The 14,004-nt window shown below is 58.8% G+C and overlaps 1 protein-coding gene across 7 annotated transcripts in view; it reads left to right on the top strand.

The window, feature by feature from the left end:
* Positions 1-14,004, top strand: part of BAIAP2 (BAR/IMD domain containing adaptor protein 2) — a 41,330-nt gene that overhangs the window by 7,677 nt on the left and 19,649 nt on the right. For all 7 annotated transcript variants that reach the window (XM_068654799.1, XM_068654796.1, XM_068654798.1 and 4 more), the window contains exons 2-6: positions 675-750; positions 2,369-2,455; positions 11,677-11,738; positions 12,089-12,160; positions 12,395-12,532. In XM_068654799.1, the coding sequence (XP_068510900.1) occupies positions 675-750; positions 2,369-2,455; positions 11,677-11,738; positions 12,089-12,160; positions 12,395-12,532 (435 nt within the window). The remainder of the gene's footprint in view (positions 1-674; positions 751-2,368; positions 2,456-11,676; positions 11,739-12,088; positions 12,161-12,394; positions 12,533-14,004) is intronic.

Genomic DNA, 14,004 nt, shown 5'->3' with positions numbered 1-14,004 from the left:
TTTGGGGCTGTCTTGGTTTAGCAGTTGCTTTGGATGCTGCCCTCCAGCCCCTCCTGTATGTCCGTGGCAGCCCAGGCTGGTGCTGCCGTGCTGCTCCCAGGACGGGGCTTTCACCAGCGGTCACCTCCCAGTGCGCTGCTTGGCCTGAGGGCTGTGGGCTGCCCTCTCAGCCAGTTATGGTCATTTACACCACATTATGGCCACTTTCACCATATCTGATAATGTTCTGGGCTGGAGCAATTATTAAATTGAAGCTCCTGTGTGAGGCTGTAGGTCCCAGCTGCTCTCCAACGAGCACACTGCGGAGCCGCATTGCCATGCACTGCCCACCCCATGGGGTTCAAAACCTGGACGTGGTCCTTCCTGGTGAAGGGAGGGTGCCTGAGAGGTCTGCCCACCCCCCTCCTGTGCCTGGGCTCTGCCCCTGGTATCAGTGGCCCCTGCTGGAGCCTGCCTGGGGAAGCTGCTCCAGGGTGGCTGTGCTCAGCGGAAGGCAGCGGTGCCCTCAGTGGGGCTGGGCGAGGGATGGCTCGGGTTGTTCCTGGCTGTGTTCAGGAGTTGTCGTGTCAGATTTAGCATTGGGCCACTTCCATGTGTTGTGCATTCAGTTACCCACCGTGGAAGTTACCCCAGCTCCTGACACCTCTGCTAACGTTTGCTGTCCTCTCTTCCAGACGATCATGGAGCAGTTCAATCCCAGCCTCAGGAATTTCATTTCTATGGGGAAGACCTACGAAAAAGCCTTAGCAAGTAAGTGAAACCACACTGCTGATGTGTTTAGGGCTGAAACGCTGGAGGGTGTGAGCCCTGTGCAGGTCACACGTTGTTGAATCTCTAAAATTATTTAAGTTCTCTTTAAAAGTGTCGCTTGAATGTTCACACTGTCCAGAACAATACATTGGAAAAGAAGGGAAAAAAAATGAAATATTGGTGGCAGCTCTCAACTGGGAATCTAGGGTCCCATTGGGAGCCACTAGAGGAGTGTAGATTTAACTGAGCAAACTGAATTGATGAAACCCAAAACCCAACTGTTTGGACTTGATGGCTTTGGATGCCCAGCTCTGCAGCAGCTCCGTGCAGAGGTAGCTTGCTCTGCCTCTGCTCGCTTCAGAAAATTGCGCTGCGTGTCTCCTGGATTTTATTTTTTAAATTGGCTCGGTGAAGATGCCTTCGAGGGAGGAGGCTGTCATAATCTTAACTCGGCAGAAAAAAAATATTTGTCTGATGTTCTTAAAGGGTGGTGCTGGAAACACGACCTCTGGGAAGGATCTGTGTGTTCCTGCCTCGTGCCTGGAGCCTGTCTTGTTCCCCGCAGCCAGGCTGGGCTCCTGGGTATTTCCATGGGGGTCTGGTGGATGCAGACCCCCTTGGCATCCCTCCGAGCTGCGCTGCCTCCCTACCCAGTGGTGTTTTTGGGGCTGGGGGGGGAGAAGAAGCTGTGGTGGGGGTGACGTCCTCCTGGGGCACCGCGGGCTGGCACTGCACAGCCCCTAATGATGCTAACGAAGTGGGGCTCGTGCTTTGGGTGTGCTGCTGCCACTTAGTCCATGCTCGGCCTCCAAACTGGTGCAAGCACTGAGGAGAAGCAGTCCTGGGGGGCAGAAATGTTCTGAAATGTTCCACTGGTGCATGGTGTACCCACTTGGCTGGCACAGCTGCTTCCAGCGTGCCGGGTTTGTCACAGTTTGGAGCTGGGCGCACGGTTACCGCAGTGCTGTGTGGGGACCCGGTGTGATCATCCAGCTTCTGTTTTTCTCACGTCCCTGCTCTGGGTGTGCTTTGAGGCCAAGATCTTCCCGCAATCTTTAAAGCTGTCTCTGGTCATCCTTCATTTGGGATCCTGGAGCTTGTGGGGGCACCTGAAGGAAGCGCATTAATCACCGAACGATGCTGGATGCGCTTCGGTGGTGCACGATCCGGTGGCGTTGAGCTGTGGAGCTGTACAACACGTTCCCGTGATTAGAGGAAACCCCCTGCTTATCTGATTAAAGTGAAGTGTGTAGCTGGAATGTCAACAAACAAGACCGAACTCCTAATGAATGTCTGTGATAGTCAATTATTCCACAGTGCTGCTTCTGAGCAGCGCTGAGCAGGCTGCTGGTTACGCAGGAATGAAAACCACCGAGGTCTTGCACGTACCTTTTTTTCTCCTAAATAGCTCTGTAATCTTGCTGCGCTAGCTTTCCTCCTCGGTGTGTTCCTTCTGCGCTAATTTTGCCTCTTTGTTGTCTCACCCCTCCCCGTGGGGTTAAGCCCTTTGAAGTAAGAGCTTTTTTGTTTTAGTGTCTAGCACCTATTCAGTGCCGTGGAAGTTGTAATAGCCATGAAAGAGGCCATAACCTGCCTTTTTTTTTTTTGATGCTCTTAGGTATGACATACGCAGCAAAAGGATACTTCGATGCTCTGGTTAAGATGGGAGAGCTGGCCAGCGAAAGCCAAGGATCCAAGGAGCTGGGTAAGTCGCCTGCTCACGGCTGGATGGAGTCAGTTTGGGGCAGGCTGAAAGCAGGGGATGGGACCAGCTCCGTGCTGGTGGGGAGAAGGAGCTGGGTGTGGGGCTGATCCTCCTGATATAAATGCTGGTTGTGCCTCCCTTCACTGTTAATGTAGCTTAAAAAAATCCTGCTAATCTTAGTCTCTGGGTTCTGAGATGTCAGCTGCTCGTGGTGCTGGCGGAGGGGAAGTGTTTGCACAGAGCTGCTTTGCTGGTGCTTTTGTCTTGGCTCAGAGCAGCCCCAGCTCCCCGGGAAGCCGTGGCAGTGCTGGGCACCTCCGTGGGCTTCGGTCCTGAGAAAGAGCAGGAGGTGGGGATGCCTGGGGACATTACCCAGGCCGGGCGTGCTGCAGCAGGGCTCCTGGCAGCATCGCAGCGTGTGGGAGCTGCGCTCGTACTCAGCGCCCTGCTGAGCTCAGCGGAGCCACTGCAGGGGCTGCTCGTGCCCTGCCTGCTGTGTCCCGGCACGGTGCCACTGGTGACCTGCTTGGGCTCGTGTCCGAGCTGTGACTTGCTGAGTCCCACTGCTCTGTGCCCATTTCCCCATTCTTTGGGGAGCTGCTGTTCCCGGGGCTCTGCTGCAGCTCATGTTCCCCCCTGGGGATGCCGTGCTCGGTGCTCCAAGCACCCTGTGCAGCCCCAGCTGCGCTCCCGCCTGCCACCTCGCTGGCCAGATGCTGCACAAGTTGTGCTCTTTGCTGCCATCCGAGGCAGTGGATTGGCAAGGAGGAGGCTGTGAAGGCTCCCGGGGTGCTGAGCAGCCCCCAGCAGGGCTGGCCCTGGGCTCCTGGTGCTGTGCGGTGCCGGAGCCACGGCCGGATCCAGCTCCGGCTCTGCTGCACGCAGCTCGTTGGCGTAGTCTGGGTTTTTCTGGAGAGGCACGAGGTGTCTATGGAAACCGGCTTTATCGCTCGGATTAAAGCTGCCTCTAGCAATCTGTTTCTGTTTAATAAATAAAGCGAGAGCCCTGCCGGCGGTGCGTGCAGCAGGCGAGGCTGAAGGCTGCGCAGACCTCGTTCGAGGGCTTCCTCTGCTGCTCGCGAGGCTTTCACTGCCTCTTTGGGGCCGCAAGCCACGGTGGCTTCGTCATCCTGGAAGTGAAAGCCTGGGGAAGGTTCCCCAGAGTGGTTCAGCTGCGTGGGCAGGAGCTGGGACCACAAACCCGGCTTCCCCTTTGGAGCAGCTGCAGGCTTCGCTCGCCCTGGCGTGGCTTCTGGTGGCCCTGCTTCCCAGGGGAAAGCAGCCCGAAAGCAGGCTTTGCGAGGGCTCTCCCGGTGTGCACGGGATATTTTGGGGTTGGTTTCAAATGCTCGCAGGTGACTGCGCCTCCCATCCATCTGGGGGCTTGGCAGTGGAAGGGGATTTCTGGCAGCCCCTGTTAGCCCCGACCCACACCCAGCGGCTGCTCCTCGGCCCTCCTGCTGCGGTGATCTTGTTGGTTATTTATTGTGGCAGCTGCTCCACACGCAGAAGAAAGCGGAGATAACATTTCTGGCTGTGGTTCCCCGGAGCTGATAAGAGGCAGGGACGCCACCCCGTCCCAATGGGGATGTGCAAACGGGCTGAGGAATGCTTCAGCCTGGGCTGTGCCAGCCGAAGGTAAGGCAGTGCCTGGGAACACCTTGAGCTTATCAGCCCTCTGCTGATAGTGCTGGAAGCCAGCCCTGGGCTCTGGGTTGTTTCATGCCTTACCAAAAGCTGTAGCAAATGGGGCTGTTTGTAATGAGCGCTCACATCTATGGGTCTGAGCTGGTCCCGTTGGGGGTGGGTTCCTCCCCAAAGGGCAGCACAGGGGATGCTGCTCCGAGAGGAGGATCAGGGATTTGTTTCCTCAACACTTCTCTGAGCAGGGGTATTTTTCTGGGGCCATTTCTGGGACAAAGCATCAATAGAAAGTAAAACTACGGCAGATCTTCTCTGAAAGGAGATGAAAGCCCGCATCTGTCCCAGCTCCTGATGCTCTGTACCCTCCTGGAGCAGGGTTGGGGCTGACCCTGCTGTGGCCCCTCCAGCCCAGCTCAACACCACAGCAGCACGCGCGGCTCTGAGGAGCTTGTTCTTTAATCTGGGTGCTGGAAAGGCACCCGTTGGTGGTCCCTGCCTCTGCAAACATGCTGGGTATCCAGAACAGGACAGCTCACTTGGTGTTTGCTTTATTAAAAAAAATAAAATAAAATAAAGATGCTGCACACTTACCTTGCTGCCCCCCCCGGCGCCTGCCAGGCTGCTGCCTCCAGCCCGGCTCTGTGCTCAGCGCTTCACATGTTTCACAAATTCCCCACCAGATTTTCGGAGCAGCGTGTAGACGGGATAATCTCACGCAGTAACGGGAAACCGAGCAATCATGAAGCACTTGAGTTGTAATCCGCTCTGCGCCCTGGGTTTTTGGGCACTGTCGTGCTGCCAGCCCCACTGCGGGGTTTGGGATGTTCAGTCTGATTTTCTTCATAGCTAAGGTGATGTCCTGGCTAGGTTCAGCGTGCAGCTTCCCTCAGGCCCTGCACAGCAGCAGGGTGCCCCAAACCAGCTGCTTGAGGCAGCTCCGTGCTGGCTGAGCTGCTCTGTGCCACCCTGGGAGGAGGCGATGCTGGGGGTTCACGATGCTGGGGGTTCACGTGCTGAGCTGGCCTGGGCTGCGCTTTGTATCTTGAGGCTATCAAATGTGAATTTTGCAGTTAATGCTGCCTGTCTGATCGGCGGCAACTTGCTCTGGGAAGCTCCTAAGGAGCCTGAGTCTGCCCCCAAAGTGCTCGGGTACCTTTGGCCCTTGTGCTGCTGCTGCCAGCAGAAATGCAGCGCTGAAATCACCTGGATGCTGCTCAAAGCGCTTCTTCCAGGGGCTGAGCAGCACCTGCAGAGAGCTCCTTGGGCTGGGGGAGGGTTTCATTTTGGGGCTGCTTTTTCTCCAAGGTCCCCTTGGAGCAGAGGCTGAGTGAAGCCCGGCGCCAGGACAGGGGAAGGAATGCAGTAATTAGTTTTCCATTGTTCAGCTGCAGCGAGCCTCCCCGAGATAATGGGCCTTTTGATGCCCGGTTTGCCCGATAAAATCGTATCCCGTGGCACCTCTGAGCTCCAGTCTGCTGCCGAGCTGCCCGGTGCCAGTGCAGGAGGACACCGGGCTCCGAGAGTGGTGCATGGCGCACGGACCGGGGGTGCTGGACCTGCACCCCGCAGGGTGCCCCAGGAGGGGCTCTGTGGCTGGTCCCAGTGGGGACAGCCCGGTGGTGCTACTGGTGGGGACGGGAGCAGCCTGGTGGGACACCCCGGGCTGTCCAAGCACGTCCCAGCTCCTGGCCTGGCTCTCGGTGGCCTTGGCACAGTGCGGAGGCTTTGTGCTGCGCTCGATGCTCTGGGGAGGTTTATTAATCTGTTAATTGGATTTGCAGCTGTTTCGGGTAGGAGCTTCCTGCAGCAGATATAGATCCCGAAGAGCCAAAGGTCATCGTAGCAGCAAAGTGTTTAATATGTGAGCCGGGGGGGCCGTGAGGTGCTGGAGCAGCCTGGTGGTGGCTGTGGTGCTCGGTGCCTGCTCGTACCCGTGAGAGCAGAGCCTGGGAAACCAGCACGGCTCTCAGGACATCTCCCCCCACGATCAGCAGCTTGTGGTGTCCCTGTAAAGTGCCTCTGGGTGGGGGAGCAGTGGGAATCCCGAGGCATCACCCTTCTGAGGTTGGATTTAATGATGTGCTTCAGCAGGTAATGATCTGGCACTGCCAGAAGGGATGGGTGCTCTGGAGCCGGGTGCTCTGGAGCCGGGTGCTCCCCCCTGCAGCTCTGTCAAAGGCCTCATTTGCCAGAGGAATTGTTCCTGAAATTCAGGACTCTGCCTCCGAGGTTGTTCTTAGCCAGAAACTTCCCAGCATGGGGGGCACGATGGCCCCAAGCAGTGAGCGTGGGGTCCCCTCTGTCCTGTGAGTGCCGGGCACCCTGCGCTGAGCATCACCGTCCTGCTTGAGGACACCCTGGTGAGATCCAGGTAATTCGTGGAGTGGGGTCTGTAAGAAAGGAGCTCGTTAAATCCAAGGTGTGGGAATAAAACAACGCCTTTAAAAGCTGCCTGCCCCAGGGGGGGCTGTTCTGTCTGCGTTGCCTTTTCGCTGCCTGAAACCTTTTCTGTCGGAGCAGCCTCCCTCCCCGGGTTGCTCTCACCACCTGTGCCTGGGGAAGCGATGGAGGCTGCTGGGTGAGCAGCTGCCAAGAGCTCAGTGTCTGGCTGCAGCTGCTGGCTCTTTGCAGCCTGTGTTTAGTGCTGGGATTTCAGCCGTGGCAGTGACATCTCCTGGGGGTGCCACCTGCCTGCGCCCCCGGTGCCCAGCCCCATGGGGACAAGGCTCCCCTGGTGCTGTGGTGGGGTCCATGAGCCACGTCCAGGGGCTGGCCTCTGCCGTCCAGCAGCAGCAGAGCTGTGAGATCGTGGGTTTTAGGCAGGGGTGCAACCTCCTTTTAGGCAGGGGTGCGTCCTCCTCCACCTGGAGATGGGGATGTGAGGGGGAGCAGTGTGTCGGTGGCTCCACTGCTTGCCCAGACCTGGGTCCTGGAGGCACTGGGTGCCCATCGGGGCACCTCTGTGCCCCTCTGTGCCCATGAATTAACCCCAGGCCAGAGGCACAGCAAAAGCTCAGCCAGCAAGGGTCTGCTGCTGGAAATGTGCCCTGCACCTCTCTTGAGTCAGGGTGTCTGGGGAAGCCTTCGCTTCTTTCTTTACCTCATCTCAAAAAAAAAAAAGTCTTAAGCTTTGCCAAGATGGGTTGAAACGCAGGCTGGAAACAGAACTGATCATTATAATGCTGATGAGTTGCTAATATAACAGCAACAAATCCTGGGTGATCCTTTCGGGCTGCGATAAATAAATGAAACCTTTTTGAAGAGGAAATAGATGAATCAGTGAGGAGAAGCTGATTGTTTTCCCATACTTGTATCCTTCCCACTGTACATGCACGAATCTTCCTCCACGTTGCCTTGCCATTTCATGTCAGAGCTGATAAAGTCAGGTTCTGGAGCCTTCTTGGCTGAATCAGGGGTTCAGAAGTGCTTTTCTCAGTGGCTTAAGGGCTTGTCTGTGGCTTGTGCAGCATCTCATGAGCTTGGATCAAGACGCGTTAATATCAGAGGAGAAATAAGATCGTGGAAGCTTTCGGTAGCACGCTTCTGTTGTAAATCTGCTTGGATGGGACCTTCAGCAGATCTCGGCGAGCAGCTGGAGCTGCTGCCAGGCTGTGCGTTTTGAGGACAGGTTGGGAAGCAACCGCACGACAGCTCGGGTGCCAAACTCTGGCCATGGGAGCCCAGGGCTCCAGCCAGGCTCGCTGCTGGTCCCAGCAGTAACTGGTGGTGGTGGGAAATGCTCCATTCAGAACGGGCACAGGCTGACACCTCCCCGTAAATAACTGCTGGAGCCCTGTCCACGGCACACCTTTGGCTCCATGGCTCAGGAGGCAGCGCTCAGACGAGTTGCCCTGTTAACTCCTTCACCTTTTCCCACTTAACAAACCAATTCTCCTCTCTGCCTGCTTGGCTGCTTCCATCCCAATGCTGTCGCTTTGCCTGGTCCCCCTTAAAGCAGGGGGGAAAGAGCTGGGGATGGCTGGGCCCCTGGACCCCTTGGTTTTGCCTCCCTTTTTGCTCCGTTTGGGAGCAAACTGAGCATCCCTGCTGGGTGCTGCCGGGGCAGCTGTGCATCGTTTGGTGCTTTTATTGGAAATGGCCTGCATCGAGCTCGAAGAAAAAGGTGCTGGGTAGGCTCAGGGCTGAGGAACGAGACGCTGCCAGCCGGCTCCTGCTGCTCTGCCTTCTGGCCGGGCAGCTGGCTCCTTCAGGGCTTGCGGTGCCCGATTGCAATCTGAGGGATGTGGAACAACCTGTTCGGCTGTTCCTCGCTGGGTGTGGTGGGGAAGGGCCCACAATAGCCCCTATAGTTCTCCGAGAATGATACTGTGAGTCAGACAGACGTAAATAGCAGCTCCCTTTGCCTCCTCAGCCTTCTCGCCCCTGTGCGTGCGCTGCCACCGCCGCCGTGGCCGTCCCTGCAGGGAGCTGTGCCCAGCCTGGCACGGGTGAAGCCCTCGCCACTGCCCTCCTGCCACCCTGCTGGGACTTTGCCTGTGACCTCGGGTGAAGCACTTACTTTGGGTTTCTTGCCCCGTAGGATGTGTGTTTTGGCACAGAGCTCACCCGGTGCTCGCGCTCTTTGCAGTGTGACCCACACCATTTCCCTGTCTGTGGCCTGCTGCACGGCTGTAATTACGGTGTTTAAGCTGCAGACAGCCCTTGTGCATGGTGCCGGCAGCTCGTGGCGTGGGAGGGAGCTCCCGGCACGGCCCCGTGCTGGGGTGTGCCACGTGGAGCCCCCGGGTGCCGCCGGCCCCGCCGCGAGCGCCTTGCACCGTGCGCCGCTGGTGCAGTGCTGCAGATCCTATTCTGAGCCAGGGCTTGAAATATTCAGGCTTCCCGGCCGCGGTGGTGTCTCTTAGTCACAGTTTAACTTCTTCCCTGCTGCCAAGCCGCGTTAGTCCAAGCGGTGTCAGGGCGAGGTGTCTGTTTGTGCCTCGCAAGGGCCGTACCCTTCCTGCAGCGGCGAGGCAGCTCGTGGTGCGCAGGCAGCAGGGTGGTGGAGGTGCTGCGTGAGACTTTGCACAGCACCAAAGATAGCTTCAATCCCGCTGCCCTGCGTGGGCTCCCGGCTACAGAACCTGCCATGGGAAACCTGGGGCTGGGTTTCTTCGGGACTGGCTGCCCTGGCTCCTCCTGGGGAGGAACCTCAGAGGAAGCCCTTCTGACTCGACGCCGGGCAGGCATCCAGCAGCCTTCCTGCACCGGAGCCTGGGCGCAGGGAGCTCGCCTGGAGCTGCTGCAGGCACTGGGCAGGTCCTGCTGCATCTCCAGCAAACTGGGACGGGAGCAGGGCTGGGGGCTGGATCCGTGCCACTGCCTGTTCCCCATGGGGACGTGCCGGTGGGGTGCTGGCTGCTGCCCTCGGTGTCATGCTCAGCACCGTGTGTGCTCCTTCCCTACCTCCCCGCAGCCCTCGAGGCTTCCTGATGCCTGAGCTGGGAAAACAGCAGCACTGACCCCAGTGCTTGGGAACACACTGGGGTGGACCTGGGGCAGCTCAAAGTGGGACACGCTGTGCTGGTGCAGCTGGGAACGGCTCTGCCCCTGCCCGGTTTGATGTGGGGTGGGTTTCAGCCTGGGCTGAAACTCCCCGCACTCTCACTGCGATAACAGCCAAAGGGGATGGTGGAGGAGAGAAAGTATCGGCAGAGATGGTTATCTGTGTCCTGGGAGGCGTCCCAACCACCTCCCCTGCTGCCGGGAGCCGGCTGCTTTTCCCCAGGCAGGAGAGCACAGGGGGCAGAGCCGCACGGTGCTGGTGCTGCTGCACCCCGCTGCTGGGTCTGGTGGCGCATGGGGTATTTCTGAGCACCCCAGACCCTGCTCTGGGATTGTTCCTTGCACTGCACCGGTGGCCAGAGCTCTCCTCCAGCCCTCAGCTGGCCCTTTCTGCTGCCCAATGTGGTCAGCTGGGGCTCTGCTTCGGTCAGATGGGAAGGGAAAAGGAGAGGGGATGGCACGAGCTTTGGAAATACGGCCACCGATGCGCTGATACCCTCCTGGAAAAGGAACCTCGACCCAGCCCCCCTCCTTACGTCATTCTTCTTGCTCCCCTTGCAGTGGGAATTTGTGCACTTCCCATGATTGAGCGGCCGCAGCCCAAGCGGAGAGCAATTTCCTGGAGGGCTCTGTAGTGGTGACCTTTTGCCCAGGCCTTCCCATTCATGCGTGGAGCTATTCATCGCAGATGTGCGTAATTGCCAGAGCCCTGCCAGCTCCGCCTCGGCGCTGTGGGCTGCTTTGCTTTGTTCAGCACCTTCCAAAGAGGCCGTAAAAGTTAACTGCCTGCCCGCTGCTGCGCCCATCTCGGGGCTCGGCTCCCCGGCGTGGGAGCGCAGCGGGATGGTGTCACCTTGCTCTGTGCATCGCTGCTCCCCGCGGGGCCGGGCAGGGGGACGGCGGCTCCGCTTCCTTCCCTGTGCCTGGCTGAGCACCTTCAGCCTTCAGAGACAAATTTTCCACCTTTCAAAGCAGGGGGCACGCAGCGGAGGGGCTGGTGCCCGCCCAGGACGCAACGGGCTCAGATTTTAATGTTTGCAGAGAGTTTTGAGACACGCTGTGTGGGTGCAAAGTCCGAATTGCTTCAGCCCCCAGGAGCGAAGGGATGCTGGACCAGGCTGTCCCCAGTTACCCAGCACTGTTGACACTGCTGGAGAGCTGCCCGTGTGCCCAAGCACGTGGGGCTCGCTGCTGGGGACAGGGTGACCCGGTGGCAGGCTGGGACTGGCCCAGTACGCACCAGTTGCTTTTGTGCCCTAGAGTTTCACGCTGCTGGTGGGAGAGCTCTGGGTGCTCCTCGCCCCCAGCCACTTCTGGGTGGCAGCACCATGGGTCCGAGGTGGGCGCAGCTCCGGCAGATCACGGCTTTAAACTCTCAAATCGCTGCCTGTGAAGCTCCAGATGCCGTGCTGGGGGTTTGGGCTTCCAAGCTTGGCTTTTACAGACAGCTGACGGCGCTTGGCTCTCCCTAAAAGCTGAGCTGGAGCCGCTGCTTTCAGCCGAGCAGTAGCCCTGGCTCCTCTCCTAAAGACGCTCCGTGGGGCCGCCGTCTGGCTCCAGCCACCGCGGGGTTTTGCTGAGGCAGGATGTGGCCCTTCCTGTCCAGGAAAAAGCCAGGCGGGAGCACAGCTTGATGGTCTTACATTCGAAAAGAAAAATTCAAGGAAGAGTGAAAGCCGAGCTGGGGTCCCTCTGCCAGGGCAGCCCTTCCTCCTGCAGCTCCGTTCCCAGCCTGGGGATGGGGGTGGCAGGGCAGGGACCAGGGCTGGGATTGCAGCCCTGGGCGCTGTGGCTTGGCCATTGGGGCTGGACGGGTCAGGGGGTGTTGTGTATTAGGGCCAGGCTGCTGCACGTCCTTCATCTGTTTCCCCAGTGCTACAGGAGACAAATGTTTGTCCAAGAGTCTGAAATGTCTCTGCTTTGGCTGGGAGGTGGGCACCAGGGGTACCCTGTGCGCTCCTGGAGCCCCGCAGTCTGGCTGCAGACCCCTTCCCACCAGTGGGGTACCCCCGGATGGGGGGTGTCCCTCAGCTCAGCACCTCGAGCCCCCCTCCCACGTTTTGTCTTTCCAGGAGACGTGCTCTTCCAGATGGCAGAAGTCCACCGGCAGATCCAGAACCAGCTGGAGGAGATGGTGAGCGCGCGTCGGTGCTGCAGCACGGGGGCTGCTCCTCAGCCTGGGCTCAGCAACCCCCTCCCAGCTCCTCCGAGCCCCCAGATCTGATCTCAGCCAGCCCCACGTGGATCTGCTCGTGCACAGAGTTTGCTCGTATCAAAGCCAAGCTGCTGGCGTTGTGGCTGAGCAGTGTCCTGCCGGGTCCCTCTGTCCATCCCTCTGCCAGCAGCAACCCCTCCAGCCCCAGCCCCCTTTTTGTGCACCTCCCTGGGCCCCCTCGGTTCCCATCGCAGGGGTTTTGGGGAGCGTTCAGCTACTTCTGGTCTTGGCAGCCCACGCAAACAGCCCCTCTGCTTTTTTCTCTGCAGCTCAAGTCCTTCCACAACGAGCTCCTGACACAGCTGGAGCAGAAGGTGGAGCTGGACTCACGCTACCTGAGCGTAAGTGACCCGCTGGTTTGCTCCTGCTCCTCCCTGCCCTGCACAGGGCACGGCTGTGCCATGCTCCGAGGGGTCCCCAGGCCACCAGACGTGTCACCCACACAAATTGCTGTTTTTTCCCCCGGTGTTAGGCTGCCACAGCCCTGCTTGTTCTCTCCCTGTCTCCTGGTGGCCGTGCGCCTGCCCCTGGCAGCAGCACTCCAGCAGCTCAGAGCCTTCTCCTCTCGCCCCCAGGCTGCGCTGAAGAAATACCAGACAGAGCAAAGGAGCAAGGGCGACTCGCTCGACAAGTGCCAGGCAGAGCTGAAGAAACTCCGCAAGAAGAGCCAAGGAAGCAAAAACCCCCAGAAGTACTCGGATAAGGAGCTGCAGGTAGGAGCTGCTGCCCCGTGCCGTGTGCTGGTGTTTGGATAACGACAGGAGGAGCGGGCAGGGAGGTGTTGGTGCCCGTGGTGGATCGTGCAGGAGGTTTTAGAGCAGAGGGGCTGGTTGGGGAGGCAGCCTGGGCTGTGCCAGAGCTCAGCCCCCAGCAGGTACCGTGCAGGGTGGTACTCTGGTGACTAACCCCACCGAGCCCGCCGTGGCTGGCTCTGTTATCCCCCCCTCTGCTTAATGAATGAACCCGAAAAGATCATTAGTTTGTTGTGCCAGATCCATCTTCCTCTGGATGGTGTTTTGCTTAAATATTTTCCGTGCCTTCTGATGGGGAGTCCCTTCCCCCAGCCCGCCCGGGTGGCGAGCGCGTGCTGGAGGAGGCTGGCGAGTGAATCACGGCAGCGTGACTGCGGCGTGGGCTGCGTGCGCCCTGCGCCTGCTGCGGGAGCTCGGGCTGGGCTGCACCGGGTCCCTGGTGGCCCCCAATGCGGCTCCTGGCAGGGATCGGGTCGGGACCGAGGTCTTGTTGTGGAGCATCCCATGCGCAGCCCCTGCCTGGGTCGTGGTGGGGGGCTGCGGCGCAGGGTTGCTGAGGAAATGTGTGGGATGAGTTCAGGTCTCCTGAAGTCTGACCTGTGGTCTGAGCTGCTCATGGATCGTGTCCAAACAGAGCAGATTTTAATGAGAGATGAATGCATCCGTTTGCAAACCTGCCTGGCTCAGTGCTGCTGCTACTGCTGGGGTTAGGGGCATTCAGTGACCGCAGCCCGACTCATTCCTTAAGGGGTAAAAGGGAAAGGTTAACTCTGAAGCCAAAAATCTCATCTTCCTGTCTGTAAGCAAGGCGTGAGAAGGTGGCGTGTTGGGACCAGAACCTGATGCTTCAGGTGCAGCGGGCTGATAACACGACCAAAGCCATCCATCTCTGCCAAAAGTGATCCAAACGCCGATGGCACCTCGCCGGCTGGGGCTGTGCACAGGGTGGCATTTAAATAATCAGCAGGGAGCTGGGGAAGTGACATTGCTAATTGTACCAAAATTTGGGAAATCAGTCACTCTCCTGGTAGCGTGAATCAGGATAATCGCTGAAGGGGGGGAAAAAAAAAAAAACCATCTCACCACTCATCCAGGCTCTGAGCGCAGCTCCTGTGCTGAGCTGGAGTGCTCCGAATCGAGCTCCTGCTAATTTGCAGCCTCCCAGCTCCGCTGACTGTACCGAAGCCGCTTGTGTGAGGCACGCTTAATTTGAGCATCCTCAGAAGGTGTTGCTGCAGTGTGATTTAGGTGTCCTGCGTGCTGCGGCGAAGGCTGGCACTTTCTTGAAAGCTGAGCAGCTCAAACCACTCCGGGGTGGCGGCGGCTCTGCAATCTGTTGCTCCACATCTCCACGGAGGGAGATTGTACCCGTTAAGCAACGAGGTGGCTCCCAGCCGTGTTTCCACAGGGATCCCCCCCGTGTAGGAGAGAAC

The sequence above is a fragment of the Anas acuta genome, chromosome 18, assembly GCF_963932015.1.
Source record: "Anas acuta chromosome 18, bAnaAcu1.1, whole genome shotgun sequence".
Lineage (NCBI taxonomy): Eukaryota > Metazoa > Chordata > Aves > Anseriformes > Anatidae > Anas > Anas acuta.
Note: the sequence above shows the minus strand (reverse complement) of the source record. Positions and strands in the feature narration are given on the sequence as shown.